Source organism: Biomphalaria glabrata, chromosome 5 (assembly GCF_947242115.1).
Source record: "Biomphalaria glabrata chromosome 5, xgBioGlab47.1, whole genome shotgun sequence".
Lineage (NCBI taxonomy): Eukaryota > Metazoa > Mollusca > Gastropoda > Planorbidae > Biomphalaria > Biomphalaria glabrata.
Genome location: NC_074715.1, coordinates 50567967 through 50594225, shown reverse-complemented (window position 1 = coordinate 50594225; position 26259 = coordinate 50567967). Strand labels below are relative to the sequence as shown.

Below are 26259 nucleotides of genomic sequence, written 5' to 3'. Positions count from 1 at the left end.
GATTTTTTTTTATAGTGGTTAGCAAGTCATTGTGGGGCCCAATGGCCGTTCTAATCCTTTTCCTAATCTCCGTGTGATGTGGTCTTTATATGTGATACCTAGGATCATTCTGTGGCATCTCACTTCCATTACTAGAATCCTCCTCTCTAGTTCTGCTCTAAGCGTCCAAGATTCGCAAGTATATAAGAATGTGGCCATGACCAGTGAGCGCATCAGTCTGTTTTCAATTTTCGAGGGATATGCCTTTGTCTTTCCAGATTGTTTTGTGTTTTACAAACTCAGTATATAAGATTCTATAAGTAAAAAGAAGATATTGTGGTTTATAATCAGGGCCGATCTTATGAATTGCGGGGTTTAATTTAATGGATGCTTGCTAGGCCCACTCTTCTAATTTGTTTTTCTATTACTTATATTTTTATACCAAAATTTGTTATAAAAATAAATGTAAAACAACTCAAACGCAATAAGTTACCTGAATCGTAAGATAGGTCACCACTAAATGTGTAAATCCTTTAATTCCTACATCTTTTAAATCCTGTGACATGAACTTAAGGCCGCCCCTGGGTTCATTGTTATTGGCTGGTCATTTTGTATTTATTCAAACATATATTAATACATATACAGTTTATGTATGTAATGTTTTTTTTTTACTGCGATTTACTTCATAGTCAATCTTGCATTTTAATTTGGAATGAGTTGGAAAGGAATTAAGGAATACATTTTTAGTGCTATTTAGAACATGGAATGGGTTGCCTGAGCTAGCCAGGAAAACCAGTGACTTAGCAGAATTTATGTCATTGGTTAATATGCATGACTGAATGCATGACGCGTAGGACGTAATCATCTTCTTTTTTGAATTAACGTCTGTATTATATAAGATAAGATAAGATATCCACTAGACGTTGAGATATTGTGTCACTTCATTGAATTCATAAAACAATCAGCGAATGTGTCGCTACATTGAGACCAAATACTGAACTCAAATAATACAAATACTCTCACAAGAAATAATTCCACTTAAAATAACTCTGGGGAACCACTTGTAAGCCAGAGCTAAATAATTAGCAAATAGCCGCCTCGTTAGGTCATCATGGAAAATAGCTTTGCAGTTACATGAGATGGTAAAAACAAAGTGAGAGAAGGGAGGAAACTGTTAGTTGTCCCAGAGAGCATGGGTTATCGTTAATGTTTGGGGCAATTATGTGTAAGAATAATAGCAGAGTAATTGATACTTCCAGACAATGAAGTTCGGGAATGTTTTATATTTCCATCATTGCATTAATAGTTTGTTCACATTGTAATACAATTTTCAAATAATAAATTTTTTTCATTGCGCTTCTTTATAGCTTGTAAATATACTATCACCCGTGTAAAGTATACAATGGGAACTTTTTTGTTGTCTAAACAGAATCATCTATGTCAGTGGTTCCCAAACTTTTTTGACTCGTAGACCTCTTGGAAGTCTTCATAGACCCCTGGGAGTCTATATAGACCACTTTGGGAATCACTGATCTATGTCTTCGTCCGAACAATTTTTTCGCTCTAAATTCCAATTTCCTCCATTCTTCTGGTCTTGTGGGAAAGTCTCGTCAAGTGCAGGTACTCTTGTAACCTAACTGGAATATCTAACCAAAGTTATCGTTCTTAATACACACACCGCAAGGACCATTGAACTTCTGAAACACATAATTTCTAAATGGCGTTCCAGTGATTAATGTAGATGAGGCTATCCCATATAAATGATTCGAATTCTTTTTTTTTTTTTTGTTCTGTTCCTTGTAATCTTCTGCAGTTTAATAAATTTATCATACAGTACTTATAAGATAAAAATATTCTAACAGGCAAGCGCCATATTTTCTCTTCAGATTGTTGGTGTATACATTTTTTAATGCAATTATAAAATACACACAAACGAAATTGTACAGTACAGAGATTATCAAACAAATTACAACGAGTCAAGAAGAGCTAGACAACTTCAATGATTAATCTACATCATTGTCACCAATTCCCATTTGAGTAAAGAGTTGAACGATTCAAATGGTCTCTGTCGAATCCCTGGACAAAAACCCCCTGCTGTAACACCATACAGATCAAAAGTATATGGCTTCTCAGATCTGTCGAAAACAAAATCAGCAAAGTGTGACCACAGTCTGCAAAAATATGAGAGACGGTTTCCTCTTCCTGTCCGCTGAGCTCTGTATGACATGGGTTGTGCACACTCGTCTGAGTCGGTCGGGGTGCACAAGAAACGCTGACATGGATCAGTCACCGACCTGGTTAGTGAATGACCGAGCGTCTTCCAAATCAGCAGGCCCTGAACTGGTGGTATCGTTAGTCTCCTACTCTGTTCCTCTGTCGTGGATTAATCACAGATCAAACGAGTAAGTGGCTGAATGTGATAGTACCATAACTCATGGGCAAAATTCGCTTGACGTCTGGCACCTGTACACATGATGCACCGCTGTCTTACGGAGGTGTTTAAGCTCCATTCTCGAAGAGGCAACAGATACTCGGGTCGTAAATTGTCCAATAGGCGCATACTTTGGGGGATTCATAGAAAATTATGATACATGATGCCACTGCAGATGATAATTGGACAACAGACTACAATCTCTCAGAATTTTGTGTCTTGCATGATAAGTAAAGAAAGACTGAAAGAAAGAGAGAGAGGAAAAAAAGTAAAAGAGAGAAGAATAGAGTGAGAGAGAGACTTAAAGAAAGAGAGAGAGAGGGTGGAAGAGAGAGGGGGGATAGAGTGAAAAAGAGAGAGAACTGGTTTATGTTCAGGTTCATTTTACCATTGGTACGCCATTCTGCCTCAACGTGGCACCCGCGTAGAAACGATTACTGGAGGAATTAATTAGGCTAAATGAATAGCAAAACAAGACTCCTGTGGGAGTGTCCAAGGGAATGCGAGAGCTTTCCCATTACACAGTGCGGAGTTGAAAGAGAGCTTCCATGTCCCTGTCGATAAACCATGCGCCGTTCCTCAAGGGACCCTTTTATTAATGGCGAGTCCTGCACGTTTAGCTTGGTACAACATAGGAAAATGGCTGGGGTTCTCAGTGTGCTAGGCCTTCGGCCATGTATTCTAGTCCATGCGCCCGGAGTGCCTGATTCGTCGGAAATAGCAATGTCTTACATAGGCATTCACTTGGACCTCTTCCAGACAGAACGGTTTGTTCAAGCAGGCTAGAGTTAGAAGAGCTTTCGGCAATCAAACGGTTCAGGTTACTCCTTGTAAGGGTCAGGATGACCTTACAACTCCCTACCCGATTCCTTTCACGTGTTCTAAAAAAAAGCCTTATGAAGTCGCTCATCATGAAGAGGGTTTCAGATAAAGGTGTCCACAGATGGACTTTTCTCATTGGTTATTGAAAAACGTGTTGTTACACAGCATAGATTTAACTCTCTCCGTTTGTCTGTCTGGATGGATTGTTTCCCATTCCCGGATCAAGTTGAAATTTTGACAATTAATCATAGTCGCTAATCAATTATGAGAATAGAAACTCTGATGACGAAGTACACAGTTGCGGACCTATGCCTAAATGGGAGTCAAAAGAATTAACTAACCAGCTAACCAATTTTATTTGTCTTTACCTATCCATAGTCTGTTGGACCGTTGAGGCACCATGCAAGATTGTCGACCGTCAATCTCCATTCCTCTTTGTCATTTGCCTTAGTTAGAGCCTCCTTCAATGGCAGACTCGTCCATTCTGACTTTCCATCGCTTTCTCTGTCTGCCTCTTCTTCTTTTTCCTGGTACTGTTCCCTGAAGGACGGTCTTTGCGAGCCCCGAAGATCTTGTAGTATAGCAATATATTTTTGCGTTTTTTTTCACTATAGTTAGCAAATCATCAAAGGATCCAATCGCTGCAATAATCCTGTCTCTAATCTCTTGGTTTGTGATGCAGTCTTAAAATGTGATGCATGAGATCCTTCTGTAGCATCTCAGTTCCAGAACTCACAAGCATATAAAAATGTGGCCATGACCAGTGAGCGCATGAGTCTGATTTTGGTGCCGAGGGCTATGCTTTGTCCTTCCATATTATTTTCAGTTTTGAAAGGGCTGCTGTGGACTGTGCTATTCGGGCCAGTAGTTCGGGTTTTGTTCCCTCATCTGAGACAATAGCTCCGAGGTATTTGAAGCTGTTAACACTAGTCAGCTTTTCACCTCCAATACTGATGCCTCTTTTAAAGCCCTGTTGGCTATTGGTCATAATTCGAGTTTTTTTTCGGCATTTATGTGCATACCATTTGCTGCGGAAGTCTTGTCAATACACATCACCAGGTCAGCTAGTTCTTCTTCTGTCCCTGCTAGGCCATCAATGTCATATGCGAAGCGCAAGTTAGTGATTCTTCTTCCTCCAATGCTTACAGTACCTTCATAGCCCTCGTGGGCATCTTCCATTATCCTTTCAAGGAAGATATTGAAAAGTGTTGGGGAAAAAGGCAGCCTTGTCTTACTCCGACTATAAGGCAGTCTCCAATATTATTCTTGAAGTACACCGCACTGGTGTACACCGCACCTCCTTGTAGAGGTTCTGAATAATTTTAATTAATAAGTGGAAATTAATTCTGTTTTATAGAGAAAACGGGAAAATAAAGCATGCAATATTGAGAGATATAAACCTGAACGGACTTCTTGATTATATGAAACTTGTGATTTTTATTACAAAGCTTATATCAAGTCTTTCTGTTTGGTACAAATATTTTAAAGAAAATTGTTAGACCCGTTTTCGAAATTCAATTTTTCTGGGAAGGGGTGCGGGACTCTGGGTGTTTTCCCATACCTGTTTGCTGGTTAAGAGAGTAAACAGGCTGCTATAGCACTTCTAACTCCAGAAGGACTCTATGTATAGTGCATTTGACTAAACTATCTACGAAACACTACTCCGAAAGGAAAGATACAATGGCTAAACTGATTGGCTTTGATGAACATAGAATACAAAACATGTGAACGACAACGTCTTCGATTACTAGTTAATCAAATTAATTGATCACATGTTTATTCAAACACCGTGAGACTTTTTTAAAGCATTGCTAACATCTGTGGGAGTATACAGATGTAAGTTTTTCAAAAATATAACCATAATATTCCATTTATTTTTTTGGTCTCTTAAAAGTTGCATTAAACGTGAATATTATCATTGAATATTATCATTGGCAATCATTTATGTGTCCGAATATTTAATCGCAGATGCACATAAATAACATAAATTGTGTTTCTTTTATTTTAAATTTTGTTCTAGTTAAATTATTATTATTATTAACCGCTTTGCAGCAGCACTCTCCGGGGGCGCAATCCTGGTCCTTGGATAAAGGGGTCATGGGTGGCCCATGCGTCATGGTCCCTCTCTCGACCTTGCTGATGTGATCCAAAGGAACGCATTGCGTTACATTTGGCACCAACTCAGTTGCAGAAGCTTCCGGAGGGAATTTCATAGCTGATACTCTAGTTAAATACTTTATGATAATTAAACCAAAGAAAAATCTAGCGCTAATGCTTTGAAAGTCAGCATCCCTTATTCTAACTTAAGGGTTTTTTAGTTGCATCTTGTAATTGGAATATTGTGAAAAAAACTAGGAAATAATCTGTAATTAATGACATAGAATTATATCTATGGAAGCCTACATAATTATATCCTATACTCTTAAGCGAGCAATCCTTGTATGTATGTATATATATTTATATATATATATATATATATAAATTTTATTTCAAAAACGGCTCTAACGATTTTCTTTAAAATTTCAAGGTATGTGCATATTAGTGAGAAAAAAATTCTCAACTCATTGGCCACATCAGGAAAACTCGAGGTCGACCGTTATATCGGTTTGAAAATGCCTCATTATCGAAAAATTAATTTTGGCTAGAATGTTTTATGAATGAAAAATTTCCATGACGTAAACGGGAAAAACGCTGCTTACGTCACTAGGCTTACCGCAGTATACTAAAATATTTCTTTGCAAACAATAACGAGTTTTAAAGGATCAATAGACCTAATTAAACATTTGCGCACCATCTTACTGTAGATTGATTTATTATAGAACTATGAAAGAAAGGTAATGAAATTAAATGTGCCGATATATGATTAGTTATTGTGTTTTAAGTGCTTAATAAGTTGTTTACACTTTAATTGTGTAGAGCGGTGTAGATACCTTTTACTTTGTTGTTTACTTTGCTGGTGACCTCCAGCTGTCTCGTCCTGAGGCCCCATGCAATCAGGTGCTCTCTTCTATGTCAGCTAAGTCAAGTTTGCGCCATAAGCTGGTCTTTTAAGGGTTTCGGTGTTACGTCGACCACTTTTTAGCTGACCAAAAAAGACTGCCTTTGGCATGCGTTCGTCTGAGATTCGTCTCCCATACAGGATACTGCTCTGTCCAGCGTAACTGTCGGACTTAAAGAATTCCCTCTATACAAAGGCCGCGGATACACATTTAAGACCAAAAGAAAATTTGCTGCCGAGGACAGACGCAGACGCTAAAAGAAAATCTTAATCGAGCACCGCGGACAATGGTTATGCTTGCCCTGGATGTGGCAAGATATGTAGGTCACAGCTACAATCCTCATTAATTTTCGGACTCTAAGACAAGCCTTATTATTATTATTATTTTGCTGGTGAATTATTACCATATGTTCATGCTTCAGTGTCTACCTCTCCTGTACCAAAACAAAGGAAATGGTCATAAGACAGCTTCTTTACGCCTTACTTGCTCACACTAAACATGATATCCATCTAGCGGTCAACGAGTTTGCGTACACTGCAGCCTCTTTTGATTTAACTATAAACTTCGGTAAAAAGCTTGGAGTTAGGGCCAGGAGAGATCTGAATGGATGGATGTGTAAAAGCAGGCCATAGCACCACTAGGATGGATGGATGGTAAAAGCCGGTATGAACTTCCTATAGTCCGACAGTCAGGCTGGGCAGGGCACGTATCCCGTATGGGTAACGAGCATATTGTTTGGCGTAACAGAGGTGCCCCACGGAAACGTTTCTTTAGAAAACTAATGCCATGATTTAAGTCTAATAAGAAAAAATGCGCCATTTTACTTTGTCACTAAGTGCATGTTTTACCCTATAACGTAGAGAAGTTACATTGCAAAGACTTTCTTCCAAGCCAATAATAGTAAGCCTACAATAGTTTTACGCAAAAGATGGATAGTAAAACTATAACATAAGCTGTAGTTTGTCTAGACTGTAGGAGGACTTAAAAGACTTTAAATTTAATCGACATGTACAATTAGGCCTACAATTAAAACTAACAGAACAGATTAGTAGTCTTTATCCGATCGTTCATTTTCGTAATTACAAGAATATTCCCAAAATGATTTCGGGTATATAACCTTCCAAAATTATTTAACAGAGCGAGGTTCGGCCACCTGGTACAAAAATATTCTCAAAACGACTTCGGGTATATATCCTTTCTTAACAAATTATTCATCCGAGCGAGGCTCGGTCACCTGATATTGTATTAAATGCTCATTGTATTCAATGCTCCTGTTAAAAATCCTATACTCTTAAGCGAGCAATTCTTGTATGTATGTATGTATGTATATATATTTATAAATTTTATTTCGAAAACGGCTCTAACGATTTTCTTTAAAAGTTCACGGTATGTGCATAATAGTGAGAAAAAAATTCTCAAGTCATTGGCCACATCGGGAAAACTCGAGTTCGACCGTTATATCGGTTTGAAAATGGCTCATTATCGAAAAATTAATTTTGGCTAGAATGTTTTATGAATGAAATTTTCTAAATGACGTCAATGGGAAAAAAAACTTGACACCGCTTACGTCACTAGGCTCACAGCAGTACACTAAGACTTTTCTTCGCAAACAAGAAAAAGTTTTAATGATTCAATTGGCGTAATTAAACATTTGCGCACCATCTTATTGTAGATTGATCCATTATGAAACTATGAAAGAAAAATAATGAAATTAAATATCTTTATGTATGATTAGTTATTGTGTTTTAAAGGCTTTATAATTTGTTTACACTTTAATTGCTTACACCTGTAGGTAGCTTTTACTTTGTTATTATTTTGCTGGTGAATTATTGCAATGTGTTTAAGCTTCGAAGTCTACTGACTGTTCCATTATCTATGCCTTACTTGCACAACCAGGGCCGGCCCTAACATTTTCGGTGCCCTATGTGAAATGGATTGCGCGCGGACCAGAAATGGTAGGGAAAAGGATAATAAGTGAAAATAAAGATTTTTTATTAGAAAATAAATTCGTATTTGCATTACATTTTTATTAAATGAAAGCTGACGATGCCGTTTTTTTATAAGATTCGCAGGACTGCCTGGCATTTACCAAATTGATTGACACCCCAAAATGACAATTTTGTCTTTTTAAGGACATTTGTATGAGTTTCAGGAGATTTCAAAACAAGGAGACCACGGGAACCCTATTATAAAGGTTTAATTTAATAATATAATGGTTTAATTTAATAATTTACACATAGAATCAACGCGGAGTCCACTGCGGCAGCATACGCCTAAGGCTGGCCCTGATGATATCCAGCTCGCAATCAACGAATTTTCATCACGCTGCTGCTTTTTTTTGGTTAACCTATAAGCCTCGGTAAAAAAGAAGTCATGTTCCAGAAGTCACTCATTAAAACCTACTCAGCCCAAAGATCACCGCACATAGACTTCCCTTAAAGTGGTAGATAACTTCACATTATCTGGGAAGCATAGCATCAAATGACGCATTGCTTTAAAGAGAGGCTGATATGTGATCAGGGATAGTCGTGCTTTTGGACGCCTCCAAGCGAGAGTGTGGCGAAATAAATCGCTCCGCCTGTCTACAAAAATCATTGTCAACCACCGATTCTCTCAACCCACTATGTGGCTCTGAGATATAAGTACTTTATAGAAAGCAACTAAGACTTCTTGAACGACTTCACCAAAGACCGCAATACAAACAGCGATATTCTTGCAAAATGGTATAAACTTCTTATAATAAGACAGCCACGATTTGCAGGGCACTTATTCCGTATGGGAGACGAACATATGTTTGGCAATTTTTTTTTTAGTAAGCTGAAAGGCTGTCGGAGTAACAGAGATGCCTCACAATAACGCTTCTTTAGAACACTAACGCGATGTTTTTAAGTCTCTTAGGAAAAAATGCGCGATTTTACTTTGTTACTAGGTGCACGTTTTACACTATAACGTAGAGATTTTGCATCACTTGGTGATTCTTACTAAAGCCATAATAATAAGGCTTGTCTTCGAGTCCGAAAATTAGTGAGGAATGCAGTATTTCCCGTGGTTGCGCAAGCCCAGCTGTGACCTACATATTTTGCCACAACCAGGACAAGCATAACTATTGTCCGCAGTTGGTCGATTTAGATTTTCTTTTCGCCGTCTGCGTTTGTCCTCGGCAGCAGATTTTCTTTTGGTCTCAAATGTGTATCCCTCGGCCTTCGTGAGTGACCTCTAGCTGTCTCGTTCTGAGGCCGCATACAACCAGGTGCTCTCTTCTATGTCAGCCAAGGAACGTTGACGCCTAAGCTGGTCTTTGAAGCGTTTCCGTGGGGCGCCTCTGTTACGTCGACCACCTTTTAGCTCACCAAAAAAAAGACTGCCTTCTCATACGTTCGTCTCTGCAAAGTGGGACTGTCGGACCATAAGAGGTCCCTTTATACTGTCTATACCGGCGTTGGCAAGGACATGTTTGTAGTGCGGTCCTGCCACCGTATGTCCATGATGGAGCGCAAGCATCTATGGTGAAAGCACTCAAGAAGTCTTAGTTGTTTTCTGTAAAGTGTGCATGTCTCATGAATATATTAATCACAATATTAAATATTATAGCTATTAATAGCTTTTATATAGCGCTACTTTCATGCTTATAGCATGCTCAGAACGCTTTTGGTCCAATCTCATTTGTAGACCAGTTGGGGGGAGGGGGTATCTAGGAGTTTGCCTTTGGGCGCTCAGTAAACACAACTCTGCCCGAATCGGGAGTCGAACCTCGAGCCCCCTTCTAGGTAGCCAAGCCAAGCCAAGTTCAAGCGCACTTGGCCTCTCGACCACGCTTCCCACCATGTCAGAAAGTAACCATTTTAGAAGTTACACTGCAAAGACTTTCTTTAATAATAGCCCAATAGTTTAACGCGAAAGAAGCAATGTAAAACGTTAAGACCTGAGCTGTGGTTTTCTATAGGCCTACTGTTGGGGGGATTTTCTATTCTAATCGCCATATACAATTACATTGAGAACTGACAGAATGAAAAAGCAACTCTTCGGATTGATAGTCTTTACCCGATCGTTCATTTTCGTAATTACAGCAATATTCCCAAAATGACTTTGGGTATATATCCTTCCTTAGAGAATAATCCATCCGAGCGAGGCTCGGTCACCTGATATTCTACTATAAAGTTAATACCTAGTTAATTATCTTGTTTTTATAAAAAAAATAAAAACACAAAAGTTAAGCGATTTTTTTTCTGTTTAATATTTAAAAAAAAACAAAAAAACAAATCAACATGAAAAACATGAAATGAAAAAATCCAAGAATATGATAAAGATTTTAAAAGACACTCTCTGCTTCTATTTAGACTCATACAGTACACATAACCACTGACGCTACACATAGATCTAGATTCACCGCTTATTATGAGACTAGACATGGTGAAGATAAATGACCTCCACGAGCCAGGGTCTAGATCAAACTGAAGCCTTTTATCAAACTATTCAACGTGCCATTTTTTTTAAAAGACCATCTTGCTACATCAAACAAACTTTTATCCATTCATTTATCAAGTCGTGTTTGAAGATAAGTCATCTTTTCAATGAGTTATCGAGCCATCTATCCATTCATTGATCAATTCATTTATCAAGCCATTTATCAATTCATTTATCAAGCCATTTATCAATTCACTTATCAATTCAATTATCAAGCCACTTATCAATTCACTTATCAATTCATTTATTAAGCCACTTATCAATTCACTTATCAATTCATTTATCAAGCCACTTATCAATTCACTTATCAATTCACTTATCAATTCACTTATCAATTCACTTATCAATTCACTTATCAATTCATTTATCAAGCCATTTATCAATCCATTTATCAAGCCACTTATCAATTCACTTATCAATTCACTTATCAATTCACTTATCAATCCATTTATCAAGCCACTTATCAATCCATTTATCAATTCACTTATCAATTCACTTATCAATCCATTTATCAAGCCATTTATCAATCCATTTATCAATCCATTTATCAATCCATTTATCAAGCCATTTATCAATCCATTTATCAAGCCATTTATCAATCCATTTATCAATCCATTTATCAATCCATTTATCAATCCATTTATCAATCCATTTATCAATCCATTTATCAATCCATTTATCAAGCCATTTATCAATCCATTTATCAATCCATTTACCAATTCATTTATCAATCCATTTATCAATTCATTTATCAATCCATTTATCAATTCATTTATCAATCCATTTATCAATTCATTTATCAATCCATTTATCAATTCATTTATCAATCCATTTATCAATCCATTTATCAAGACATTTATCAATCCATTTATCAAGACATTTATCAAGACATTTATCAATCCATTTATCAATCCATTTATCAATCCATTTATCAATCCATTTATCAATCCATTTATCAATCCATTTATCAAGCCATTTATCAATCCATTTATCAATCCATTTATCAATTCATTTATCAATCCATTTATCAATTCATTTATCAATCCATTTATCAATTCATTTATCAATCCATTTATCAATTCATTTATCAATCCATTTATCAATTCATTTATCAATCCATTTATCAATCCATTTATCAAGACATTTATCAAGACATTTATCAAGACATTTATCAAGACATTTATCAATCCATTTATCAATCCATTTATCAATCCATTTATCAATCCATTTATCAATCCATTTATCAATTCACTTATCAATCCATTTATCAAGACATTTATCAATCCATTTATCAATTCCCTTATCAATCCATTTATCAATTCACTTATCAATCCATTTATCAATCCATTTATCAATCCATTTATCAATTCACTTATCAATCCATTTATCAATTCACTTATCAATTCACTTATCAAGACATTTACTAAGAAATGTGTCGAGCGACACAATATTATTTCAAAAACGAGTGTATACAACAAAAATATGTACAAACCTGTAGACCATTTATAGCACAAGTAAAAAAAAACAAAACAAAAATGGGAAGACAACCTGAACTATAGAGAATGGTTGTGTGACATTTACATATGATTACCAAGGACATAACATAGAGGAATGGAGCGCACCAGTCAGTAGATCACAGGTGATATCCTAACTGCTCAAAAGACTTCAGGTGAAGGCTACTAATCATTATAAATGGGTGACCTCATACTAAGAGATGTGCGAATTGTGTTTACTGGTATTCAACAAGTAATCTGTTTAAAGTATATATTTTAATCCTACGCTATTTGCGATACCAAATATCAAAAGCTACAATTAATTTAATTTTTTTTATGATCTAAAATTATTGGAACACTAAAGATTACAATTTAATGTAAACAAAAAGTTTTAGCATTCTGCCCAATTAGACCATCAACCTTGACCTTAACGTAATAAAAGAATGTTAATATTTTCAAAATACATTTCTGTAGTGTTTCTCTGCTATGTGGTTTTCAGTTGTGTAGTGGTTCAGTAAAATTGTGAGGTCTTTGTTTTTTGACCTTGTTTACCTTTTAGTTTCTTCTTGAGTTTATTCAGTTTTATTTTATTCTCTTTCTTGTTCTTTTTGCCTTTCCTGCTTGGTTTTTTGAGTTTTATTTTCGAAGGGCTTGCTGGGGCGTCGTTCAAGGTCGCCTCGTTATCCTTATTGACGTCATAGAGCAGTCTGCTCTTGTCGAAGCCTGGCTTCCCTCTGCACCTCACATCTGGCAAGCAGCAGTCCGGAAATTTCTTCCCATGCGTGTTTTCCACGTAGCAGTTTCCAGGGTCGTAGTGCAACTGACCTGTACCGCAACTGTGGGTCATAAAAAAACAACAAAGTTTTCTGTCAATAATAATAATAATAATAATGACAAAACGGTAGATTTTAATCACTCTAATCTACTGATTTTTTGACAAATAGAACAAACCATCTTTGGCATCGCTGTACCACTATCCCACAATATAAGGATAACCGAAATAGAAACTAATAAAATATGAGAACCTAAGCTTGGAGATTAAGCGGTTATGGAAATTGTCTAAAATAACAATATATCTTGTTGTTATATCAACTAAGGGGATAATGACAACTGATTTTACTGGTACCTTCAAGGCCCTAAATGGATCATGTCCGAGGGCAGCACTGATGCAGACCTGCCACATCACCAGAAAATTTCTCACTGGACACTGTTAATTAAGGAGACTTCGATGAATTTCGTTTCCCTTTATGGAAGTTCGGGGCGGGGGATGCGCGTTGGCTGAGTGGTAAAACATTTGGCCTCCAAACCTGGGGTCCTGGGCTCGAATCTCGGTAAAAACTTGGATTTTGAAGCTCGGGAATTTTCAAGCGCCTCTGAATCTACCCAACTCTAATGGGTACCTGACTAAAGTTGGGGGCAATTAAAGACTGTTGGTCGCTGTGCTGGCCACGTGACACCCTGCTCGTAAATCATTGGCCAAATAAACAGATGACCTCAACATCATCAACCCTATGGATCGCAAGGTCTGTAAGGGGGAACTTTACTTTTTAAGGAAGCTCAATCCTGTCAGTGCCAGAGAATGAAAATAAGTTCGTTTTTTATAATATATTAACAGTTTTATTTTATTTGAACATACAATAGGCTTAGGGCATAACGTAACAGACAAAAGCCTAGAAGTAAAATGAGAAACGGAGAAGAGATGTCAAAAAAGTTTGAAAAGATAAGTTAACATTTTCTTCCTGAATGTACTGAAATATGTTGTTTGTCTGAGATCAATGATAAGCTTTCTTTGTTAAGATAAGAACTGGGTTTAACAATAAAATATCTTCTCTGTTAGCGGTTCTAAAACTGTAACAAATATCATGCATAGTGTGTCACCAATAACCATTATTTGTAAATGTTATCAAAGTCAACGTGGACCAGGAAAGTTGTTTATTACATTTTGTTTTCTGACGTTTTAGTTTTGTACCTGAGACGTGGGGGCCGAGTGGTAAGGCGCTTGTTCAACCGAACCCAGAAGTCTCGAGTTGGATTCTAAACTTCCGAAAATGTAAGGATGCCCCGGAATCCATATAGCTTTGAAGGGTCACTGCAATACTTTGGGGGTGTACAGGTGGCTGCAGGGTTTTTGTGCTGGTCACATGACAACGTCGTTAGCTGTCGCCCGTGATTCTTAGGGTCCGAAAGGGTCAACTTTACTATTAATTTCACTTGTTCGCTCATTGGTCGTTGGCAATTCGACCTTAAATCGACTCTCTATTTATAGCTAATAGGGCAAGCACTACTACTTAAGTATGATATCCTGTTTAATCAGAAGAGAAATTAATTAAAAGCAATAGTATTAGTAACGCTTTGTTTGTTAATAAAATATAGCAATAACAAAACAAAAAAATCCAGCTTTAAAATTTCGAGGTAAGGTGGGTGTTATTAATACATTCTTGAGTGTTTCAACAGCCATGTTCACCCCAGGAAACATATAATATGTATTAAAATAATTTATCAGTTTATATTTATAATTGGCATGGATAATGTTCATGCTACTCTAGCTTGCTAAGTCCGCTCTAATGTCTAGACATGATCTCTATTTAGAAGTGACTATCTTGTTGCCTTTTAACACAACTGACTAGAAAACAACAACAACAACAATAGTAACCAACCTTCGTAAGGTTATGGTCTCGATACTCTCGTTATAGCAGTAAGTCATTTCCAATAAATCTCTCAATGCATCCCCCCACCCCCCCCCCACCCCACGGCTGCACCCCGATGTTATCAACATTCAAGTGTAGCCCTTAAAGCAATTAAAAAAAAAAAAACAGATATTCGCAACCAGTCATGTTGTTTACTAGGAATCTTAATACTAGAATCTTACCTTTCACAGGTCCAGCTACCCCCATGGCAGGTACACTCCTGACAATCTGATGGGTACCACTTTTCTCCGGGCTTTTTCTGTTCTGGACACGGCCCTGAAAAATGGTATGTGCAAAGCATTAATGACATCTGACCTTTGACTTATGGTCGCGCCTACAGCTCGGGGTGTGTTTCACCTCGGTCCCGTGTTGACCTGCGTTACGTCAGAACAAACTTGTGGTGTTACTGGAGCAGAAGAAACTAAATGACTCATGTCCAATGACATACTTCGAGTCAGTGGCGTAGCTGGGGTGGGGGAAGCAGGGAGGAGAATTTGAAAATTCCCCCGGGCCCCCCATTTGAGGGCTCGATACTCTCGATACTCCCAAATGAGTGTTTTTTTTACATTAAAAACTAAATATTAACAAATGGAGGGCCCCCTAAAGAGGTCAAGCCCCACGGGCCCCCAAACGATGGAAAATTCCCAGCTACGCCCTTGCTTCGAGTCTTGATAACGTTGCAGACTTTTTTTTTAAAGCACCATCCTCTTCAGCTCATACTCGGCGCCGGCATTTCTTATAGCAAGTCAATTAGTACATAAAAAAAATGTTTTTTTCTTTGCTGACTTAAGCAAGGTGTTCTTAGAAATAACAGTCGTTTCATCTTACCAGAAGATAATTACGTCCTACGCGTATCCTTGTGTCAATCTAGTCAGGGGCTTAGCAGCATGGTACCCGCGTGGTCCCGGGTTCAGGAATGCGAAGTTGTGACTGAACCCAAACTGGGCTCTACTGTATCTAAGTTTGGGCTCGTTTGTATCTAATGAGAGAGTACATGTCAATGAAAACAAACTTCTACGACAGACAGTACACAAGGTACACCTGTTCCTCGCGGGGTAAAAGAGAAAAATTTACTCAAGCTTTGGATCTTTCCTGTCTTGTCCTGCCTTGTCCTGTCCTGTCTTGTCCTGTCTTGTCCTGGCTGGTCTTGTCCTGTCTTGGATAGGGTGTGTTGTCTTGCACTACTTCACTTCACTTAGTCTAATGCGAGTCCAAACACATCCGAGGGTCACAGTAATTTAAAACTAATGAATATTTCAACTGATGTTTATTTACAGATGGGGATGATCGCCTTGTCTCTCTATCCGTCGTTTATATTCAATACACATCCTTATACAAGCCCTAGCCATATTCTTCTCCTATCATGTACCCGTATTCTGCAACGCCATTCGTCTGACTACGTCACTACTTTTACCGTCGCTTAAAACAATACACAATATATTTATTTACAAAACTATCATAATATCTAAGCAGGGCCGGTCCTAGTAATTGCGGGGCCCTATGCAAAACTGATTGCGCTTGGCCTAGTCTGGGTGGAAATAAGGGTAATAAGTGAAAATTAAAATTTTGTATTCGAAAATAAATTCGGCTTTGCATTTTATTCATTCTATTGTAAGTACAAAATTGCGATCAAGTAAACTTTACTTTACGAACCTTGCAACATGAAAGCTGACAATGCATTTTTTTTATCGCGCGTAGGATTGGCGTTTTCCGTAATGAATGACACCCACAAATGACACTTTTTCTGGAAATTTTTATGAGTTTTCAGGAGATTTTAATAAGTGTAGGACATTTCCAGGAATTTTTCGTACATATTTTGCAATTAATAATTACACATCATAATTAGCACGGGGCCTATGAAAGCGCGGAGCCCACTGCGACCGCATAGGTTGCAATGGCCTAAGGCCGGCCCTGCATCTAAGCTATGTTAAACTTGACAATCACTGGGTTGTCCATTGTCCTTTGCTGTAGTGTAGACGAACGAAGGTTTCGGGATTCTTTCAGAAGGATCTGTCATTATTTCCTATGGAAGCCCAAAGATCCAAGAAATTTAAATGGTTATTCAGTACTGAAGAGATTACCTTGCCAACAACACACAAGACATTAACGTCTTCCATATCGGAATGAAATATTTACGCAATTGCTGTTTACTCATACAAATAATTCAAGTATTTAAACTAGTCAATATGCATTGTAATATTAAAGAAAATAAATAATCCTTGAATTAAAACAGAAACAAATATAGAACACTTTGTTTTCACAATAAATAGGTTTACAGGTAATTTCAGTCACCCAAGGCTCGTAAAGTAATTCTGTACGTAATAAAGAATGAATAAAATGCACAGACGAATTTATTTTCTTATACAAACTCTTAAATTTCACTTATTATCCGCTTCCCTACCCAAATTTGGCCCCGCGAAATCCGTTTCGCATAAGGCCCCACAACTGTTAAGTCCGGCCCTGCTATTTAGTGATCTCTAAATATACATAGTAGATTACTTGTTCTCTTTCCATGACTTCTTGGTCACAATGGTTAAGTTCGGCGCTGCTATTTAGTGTTTGTAAAATGTTTGCTTGTAAAATGTTTTACATGTTTCGGATGTTCCCTCAGAGTTGAAGAGTTTACTTCCTAGTCCAAACCTCCCGCAGGACGAAGGGGGGTGGAAAACGCCAATCCCACGCGCGATAAATAAAAATGGCATTTTATTTTTTACCTGATGCGGAAATAAAAAAAAGTGATCTTTCTAGGTCGCAACGGTCCGGCCCTGCTATTTTGTAAATACTCGTTCTCTCTCTCCCCCACCCCCTCTTGTTTTTTCTTGGGGTGACTGTCCGCAGAAATAAGAGAGTGATCTTTCCTTTACTTCTTCTTCTCCTCCAAACTCTTGAGCGACGATGAGAATTATATATATATAGATTATTTAATAAAAAGTCTAACACGTTAGATCTAAATGAAACGCTGTGTTGACAATTTAAGAGTTACATTCGTTCAATAGTTTACTACAGTAATAAGATTTATATGGATTGTTATTTTGCTCGGACGCCAGAAATAGAATTTACAATGAACGCGGTTTAATTAAACGTATCGTCAACATATTCCCATACAAATAATCCCGTTTGGGCCCCTAGTGGTCGTTGGCCCTGGCGCAATGAATCTCTTCGCGCCATGGTTGCTATGCCATTTAATCTAATTATGCATGTAAATTAGAGACTTAATTCCCGGCTAAGTCGTTGGTTTTCCTGGCTGATTCAGGCTACCCAATCAATGCTTTAATGACACTAGCTAAGAAAGAGGACTTGTACAAAAAAGTATTGTGGTTTTGATGCGGATGAAGTGATGTAGTGGTTGTGAGCTTGTGGTGGCTCTGGGATTGCGGTCTCTAGTGTTATCGGTTGGGTTTGTGCTGTTTCCCGCTGTGGTTCTATGTACTTTGTTTTGGTTTAGCTAATGTTATTTTTGTAATAAGTTTTTTTTTCAGGTGATTGTATATTTTTTTTAAAATTATGATGACGCTGTGATGGCCCTGTGAATGTGGTTGTAGTGGTGTTTGTTGTGTCTGTGTTGGTGGCTGTGGTGGCGCATATATTTGAGCTGGTGGTTGAGCTGGTGGTTGAGCTGTGGTGTGATTGGTGAGAACTACTATTGTTGGTCTCCTTCAGTCGTAGAACGACCACAGCTCATCAGGTAGAGAACCTTTTCCTGTGACTGTGGAGCCCTATTTTAGAGAGACACTGCCGTCCACATATTTCACAGGCTAAGGTGTCTTTCGTTTTGGTGGCCAGCCATTTCTCATTTAGTATGCTTCTCTTCCATTATGCGAGGTGGTTGAGTGGTAAAGCACTTGGCTTCCAAACTGGAGGTCCCGTGTTCGAATCCTGGTGAAGACTGAGATTCTAATTTCGGGATCTTTGGGCGCCTCTCAGTTCTCCCAGCTCTAAAAGGTACCTGACATTAGTTGGGAAAAAAAAGGCGGTTGGTCGTTGTGCTGGCCACATAACAGCCTTGTTAACCTTCTACGGCTATGTCTTTCCAATGGTCAGTATCAATATTCACTGCTTTGAGGCGATAACTATTATACGTAAGGAAAAAGAAAAAATAGCTGAACAGTATATCTCTTCATAAGGAATGGGGTTTAGTTCAATAATGATTCTTGGATTTTAACATCATAAAACTGAAACAAGAACAACTGTTTCCTTAATCGACTTAAGTGATTGATACATTGACAGCAAATCTTAGCAAGAAAATTACATACAAAGGGTAATGCTTATATCATCAGAGTATACAACATAAGTGTCGGTATTTTTAAAAGGACAAAGATACAGATATCGTTATTCCAGTGAATAAGTGGTGTTAAAGTGTACACCCAAATGGCTAACTGGTTGTGTGGTACCCTGTCCGCATCCGTCTCATGGCGCCCTGTAGAAGGTTTGGACTAGGAATAAATAATCGTCATCTCTGAAGTATAAAACTACTTAAAACTAAAGGCACTCTCCAATGACGCCTCAGATCTGTTGATAGTGGTGGGAAGCGTGGTCGAGAGGCTAAGTGCGCTTGAACTTGGCTTGTCTTGGCTACCTAGAAGGGGGCTCGAGGTTCGACACCCGACTCGGGCAGAGTTGTGTTTACTGAGCGCCTGAAGGCAGCACGGAAAACCAATTCCTAGATACCCCCTCCCCCCCCCCCCCCACTGGTCCACAAATGAGATTGGACCAAAGCGCTCTGAGCATGCTATAAACATGAAAGTAGCGCTATATAAAAGCTATAATAATAATAATAATAAATTTAGCCTACTCTATCAGTAATCAGGCATGCTTTCAAATTAGGGGGGGGGGGCGTCATGTCATCCAGTAGATTAATTCCGATAGAGAAGACTTGATTACTTACCTAATCCCATGGCAACAGCAGCAGACGACACGCGCAGGACAGCCAGTAAAACGGAAACGAACACTATAGAGATCTCCATGGTGTGAAGTCAAAAAAGAAAAACACCCCACCAAAATGTTAGATCCACCTTGTTGTACTGCTCATTAACCTAAACAATCACTCTCTTCACTACAGTGTGAGCGCGTGTTTATATACCTTGTGCAGTGCAGGGGCGGAGGCCCACATAGTTTACCTACGCACAGCCCTACTCGCACTCTGACTTCATTCAGACTTCTCCGTTCTTTGATTACGTCATCTAAAGCGAGATAAAAACAAAAAAATTTGTGTTGTTTTTTTTTGTGTCCCTCTTGCTTCATGCTTGGATCTAGCTGAGCGGAAGTTGACATTGGAAGATACACAAACTCTGCAGCTTCAAGATCTGGTCGTTTCTTTAGGACATGATCTTAAGCTGTAGGCCATATTGTACGAGAGTGTTTTATCGTCACCACAACGACCAACCGTATTTTTTTTTTTTTGCTCTCGTTGGACTAAGTAAGAGAATACGGAAACGTCAAGTCTTTATGATTAAATTTCAAACTCACTAAAAATTCAATCTTCAGCTTTTCGCATTGGTATTTCCATTACTTTTTTATATGGCATATTTTTTCTGCTTATAGCATGCTCGGAGCGCTATGGTCCAATCTCATTTGTGGACCAGTGGGAATATGAGACATCTGGGAGAAGGTTTTCCGTGCTGCCTTTTGGCGCTCAGCAAACACAGCTCATTTCGAGTTAAGTTTCGAACTCGAGCCCCCCCCCCCCCCCCCCAAGATAGTCAGCTAAGAGATTTATGCCTCTTAGCCTCATGATCCTTATTATATATTGTCGAAATAGTCCCGTCATCTGGTCATTAACAACAAAAGAAAATCTGAAGTGTTTTAAATAAATAGAAACCTGTTTGGGTTTTTTTTTGTACGCCATAAATTTGACTATTAGCCAATAGGAAGAATCGTAAAAATAAGTTTTAGAGATAGTCTATTTATTTAAAATTTAACAAAAAAAAAACCTGTCTTATATTAAATGTAAACTTTCAGTCTTAAAGGGAAACTCCGATTGTTTTTCAAATTTGAGTTATTGACATATTTAAATTCTGCGTAAAAAGTTGTAATAGTAAACATTTTTCCCTTTTTTTATTTAAATGCTTAGAAACATTTATCTATATTATAAAGTAGAATGTGAGGGGTATGTATGTATGTATGTATGGATGAATGGATGTATGTTACTTGTAGACATCAAAACCGCTTGACCAATCTTGATAAAACTAGGCAGGAATGTTCCTTGGGTACCAACTTAGACCGTAGTGTATGTATTGTAGCCCTAAAACAAACTTAAGACCCTCAAAAAAAATAAAGTTGTCCGACTCTATTACACCTATAGTATTTTATGGATCTAGGCCATGTCTACAATGTTGACATGAGAAAAGATAGAAAGGATTTAGACCTAGATCTAATTTTAAGAAATACACTTTGCGCAGATAGTTTTTTACTTTGACACATGAAAAGACAAAAGAAGATCCATTGATTTCATTATATAATAAAATTTACCTTCAATTTTGTGTTTCAAAAGCATTTTTTACATTAATTAGTTCCTTATATCTGTGATTACAGATTTCCTGACGAACATTCTTTCATTAGACAATACCGTAATGAATCGCGTACTAAAAATTAATTCGTTTAATTGTTTACTTTATAATCCCATCCCTAGATCTAAAACTCTAATCCAACTCTAAGATGATAAAACTTCTCTTCGCACAGATAGTTTTATACTTTAACACATAAACATATTAATTAAAGTCCATTCATTTCATATTTTGATCAAATAAACATTCAAATTTGGTTTTCTAAAGCTACATTCATCTACGAAAGCTGCGAAGCCGAGTTGAGATAGGCCTAGATCTATATTCATTCATTAATCGCGTACTAAACATTATTTCGTTTAATTGTTCACTTTATAATCCCATTCATTGAACAAAGCTATCGCTCTTTTCGTTTTTAATAGATAAGAATGTATCGACTTCGGGTAAACCCATTTTCGCAAAACTAATTTTATTTTCGTAGCGAAAGAGAAATAACGTGAAAGGATCATTAGCTACGTTTAACATACAATATCAGGTGACCGAGCCTCGCTCGGATGAATAATTTGTTAAGGAAGGATATATACCCGAAGTCATTTTGAGAATATTTTTGTACCAGGTGGCCGAACCTCGCTCTGTTAAATAATTTCGGAAGGTTATATACCCGAAGTCATTTTGGGAATATTCTTGTAATTACGAAAATGAACGATCGGATAAAGACTACTAATCTGAAGAGTTGTTTTAGTGTTCTGTTAGTTCTAATTGTAGGCCTAATTGTACATGTCGATTAAATTTAAAGTCTTTTAAGTCCTCCTACAGTCTAGACAAACTACAGCTCACGTCCGTCTTATAGTTTTACAATCTATCTTTTGCGTAAAACTATTGTAGGCTTACTATTATTGGCTTGGAAGAAAGTCTTTGCAATGTAACTTCTCTACGTTATAGGGTAAAACATGCACTTAGTGACAAAGTAAAATGGCGCATTTTTTCTTATTAGACTTAAATCATGGCATTAGTTTTCTAAAGAAACGTTTCCGTGGGGCACCTCTGTTACGCCAAACAATATGCTCGTTACCCATACGGGATACGTGCCCTGCCCAGCCTGACAGTCGGACTATAGGAAGTTCATACCGGCTTTTGCCATCCATCCATCCTTGTGGTACTATGGCCTGCTTTTACACATCCATCCATTCAGATCTCTCCTGGCCCTAACTCCAAGCTTTTTACCGAGGTTTATAGTTAAATCAAAAGAGGCTGCAGTGTACTCAAACTCGTTGACCGCTAGATGGATATCATGTTTAGTGTGAGCAAGTAAGGCGTAGAGAAGCTGTGTTATGACCAGTTCCTTTGTTTTGGTACAGGAGAGGTAGACACTGAAGCATGAACACATGGTAATAATTCACCAGCAAAATAATAATAATAATAAGGCTTGTCTTAGAGTCCGAAAATTAATGAGGATTGCAGCTGTGACCTACATATCTTGCCACATCCAGGGCAAGCATAACCGTTGTCCGCGATGCTCGATTAAGATTTTCTTTTAGCGTCTGCGTCTGTCCTCGGCAGCAAATTTTCTTTTGGTCTCAAATGTGTATCCGCGGCCTTTGTATAGAGGGAATTCTTTAAGTCCGACAGTTACGCTGGACAGAGCAGTATCCTATATGGGAGACGAATCTTAGACGAACGCATGCCAAAGGCAGTGTTTTTTTTGGTGAGCTAAAAAGTGGTTGACGTAACACCGAAACCCTTAAAAGACCAGCTTATGGCGCAAACTTGACTTAGCTGACATAGAAGAGAGCACATGGTTGCATGCAACCTCAGAACGAGACAGCTGGAGGTCACCAGCAAAATAAACAACAAAGTAAAAGGTATCTACACCGCTCTACACAATTAAAGTGTAAACAACTTATTAAGCACTTAAAACACAATAACTAATCATATATCGGCACATTTAATTTCATTACTTTTCTTTCATAGTTCTATAATAAATCAATCTACATTAAGATGGTGCGCAAATGTTTCATTAGGTCTATTGATTCTTTAGAACTCGTTATTGTTTGCAAAGAAATATTTTAGTGTACTGCGGTAAGCCTAGTGACGTAAGCAGCGTTTTTCCCGTTTACGTCATGGAAAATTTTCATTCATAAAACATTCTAGCCAAAACTAATTTTTCGATAATGAGGCATTTTCAAACCGATATAACGGTCGACCTCGAGTTTTCCCGATGTGGCCAATGAGTTGAGAATTTTTTTCTCACTATTATGCACATACCATGAACTTTTAAAGAAAATCGTTAGAGCCGTTTTCGAAATAAAATTTATATATATATATAAATATAAATATATATACATACATACATACATACATACAAGAATTGCTCGCTTAAGAGTATAGGATCTAAATCCAATCCACTAGATTATTCAAAAGCATTTTTTTACATAAATTAGTTCTTGATATCTGTGACTACAGATTTCCTGGCGAACATTCTTTCATTAGACATTACTCATTACCAAATGGTTAGACATTAACACATCTCTCTACTTAGTCTATTCCTAGGCCTAGGTCTAAAACTCTTATTGAACTCTAAGATGATAAAACTTCTTTTCGCAAAGATCGTTTTATGCTTTAACACATAAACATACTAATTAGTGTCCATTTATGTCATATTTTAATCAAATTAACATTCATATTTGTTTTTCTAAAGCATTTTTAATACATTCGTTCGCTGTTCGCTAAAGCTGCGTAGCCGTGTTGAGATAGGCCTATATTCATTCATGAAAAAAAGTTCACACATGCGCAGCACAGAATGAACTCTATAAAAGCCAATTTTTAACTCTAGATTAGTCTAGATTTAGATCTATGTCTACCTCAAGATCTACTTTATACTTTATACACATGAACATACAAAATTTAGTCTATTCATCTCAAATTTTAATCAAATATATGTAGGCCTACAAGCAAATGTTTTAATTTGAATAAAAATGGATTTAAGCCTATTAGCAATTTTGATTTGATAGCTTCATTCACACTATTTTTACATTGACACATTCGCTTTACTTATTACATTATTATTTCGTTTAATTGTTTACAAAACACTCTCAGTGACTATATCGAAAGTAATGCGCAAATAAAGACCCGCGGGTCGCGGGTAACATATGTCTAGTATTTAATAAACTAGACAGTAAATTCGTGACATCTCCAAAAAAAAAATGGGATTCTTTGATATTTTGTTTTTAGATTAGGCATACGTCACTTCCCTCAACAATACTGAAAGGGAAACTAGATTTGACCAATCGTATCGCTTCATTCTTACGGTAGCTGTTAGGCTGTAAGTCTTAATGACGGCCTAGTCAAGCGCTATGGTACAGTTATATAGAGATAGATTTAAAAGAAAAAAAGTCACATTTTCATCTAAGCCCCTCCCTAACCCAAGAAGTAAATAGATCGCAGGTCTGACTGGTCAGTGTAAGGTCTAGACTACGTGTAGTCAGTCATGACAAGACAACCAAGCGATAGTGTTTGTTGTGTGTTGAGTGGTCAGGCGAGAAGATACACACTGCCGTGTTTAGTCAAGCATGTAAATCTACTTTTAATACGCATTTTTTTCTTTGCTTACAAGATCTAGATCTAACTGCATAGTATGCCATAGACGAAGATATATTTCTTTTACGAGAATGTAAACTTTACTGCATGGTCTCACGTTATACAGTAAGTCAATAAATTAAATTAATAGGCATGTGTGACGTCACATAGGTGAAAGTTTGACCGTTTTGGATGGGCAGGAAAATTACGTCAGAACAATATCAATTACTAAGTTATTATTGCAAATAAAAACAAAATAATAACATATTCATTATCTGTAAATCAAAACACATATTATATAAAAGATTGTCAAAACCATCGGAGTTTCCCTTTAATGTAAACCCAAGACTCCGTTATGCTTTATATATAAAACATCAAATTATGTTGTATAAAGTGAAATCAAATGTTCAAATCTGAATGTCGTGGGATGAAAACTTTTGACATACAACGGAGTATCCCGTGAATCTTTGCTGCCAGGTACAAACTTTTATCGCTTAAGTTCTAGGTAAACATAAACTTGTCAAGAATGTAACGCGCATAGTTCTCTCCCCCTTTCATTCCATATCTCTCTCTCTCTCTCTCTCTCTTACACACAAACACACTATCATATACTAGCACGCACAATACAAACACGGAGAGAGAGAGAGAGAGAGAGAGAGAGAGAGACACGCTGAATAAAAATACTTTGAACTAGAAACATTTTGTTGATGTTATGAAAATGATTAGCGAATATTGACGTCATACTCTCACAAAGGTATCATTACATCTGCTGTAACATACTATCTCTCCTGCACTTCCTTTCTTTCTCTCTCTAATCTTTCTCTCTTTCTTTCTCTTTTTACTTCTCTCTTTTTCCTTCTCTCTTTCTTTATCTCTTTATATATATATATATATATATATCACTCTATTACTCTCTCTCTTTCTTTCTCTTAAATGTTCTCTGTCTCTCAACCTGTGGGTCGCGACCCCCTTGGGGGTCGATTGACTATTTGCCAGGGGTCGCTTAAGACCATCGAAAATATGGATTGCTATTGTCTACTCTTCTGTTGCTGTATGTGTGTGTCTGGGGAGGGGGGTCGCGGCAGAGTGGGGGATTGTAAAAAGGGGTCGCCGAGATTAAAAGGTTGAGACCCGCTGCTCTAATATCTCGTCTCATTCACTATGCATAGTTTCATCATCAGGAAAGACAATTCAATTATTTCAAACTTTCGTAGCCAAAGACTCTTCCTGCTTATCTTATCGTAAAAGAAGAAGATGATTACGTCCTACGCCTCATGCATCTAATCATGCATGTTAACTTAAATTCTG

The 26259-nt window shown here is 37.5% G+C and overlaps 3 protein-coding genes across 3 annotated transcripts in view; 1 reads left to right on the top strand and 2 right to left on the bottom strand.

Moving 5' to 3' along the window:
- The window catches only part of LOC106067993 (2-iminobutanoate/2-iminopropanoate deaminase-like), a 434175-nt gene that overhangs the window by 329347 nt on the left and 78569 nt on the right, over positions 1-26259 (bottom strand). The gene's annotated exons all lie outside the window — the stretch shown is intronic.
- Positions 10442-19948, bottom strand: LOC106053019 (uncharacterized). The gene is made up of 3 exons (XM_013208490.2): positions 19761-19948; positions 15058-15151; positions 10442-13024 (listed from the first exon to the last, which is right to left on the bottom strand). The coding sequence occupies exons 1-3, from the start codon at positions 19837-19839 to the stop codon at positions 12700-12702; spliced, it is 498 nt and encodes a 165-aa protein (XP_013063944.2). The 5' UTR covers positions 19840-19948; the 3' UTR covers positions 10442-12699.
- Positions 10627-12204, top strand: LOC129926350 (uncharacterized). Its single transcript, XM_056029688.1, has 2 exons — positions 10627-10641; positions 10876-12204. Exons 1-2 carry the CDS (start codon positions 10627-10629, stop codon positions 12202-12204), a joined length of 1344 nt encoding a protein of 447 aa, XP_055885663.1.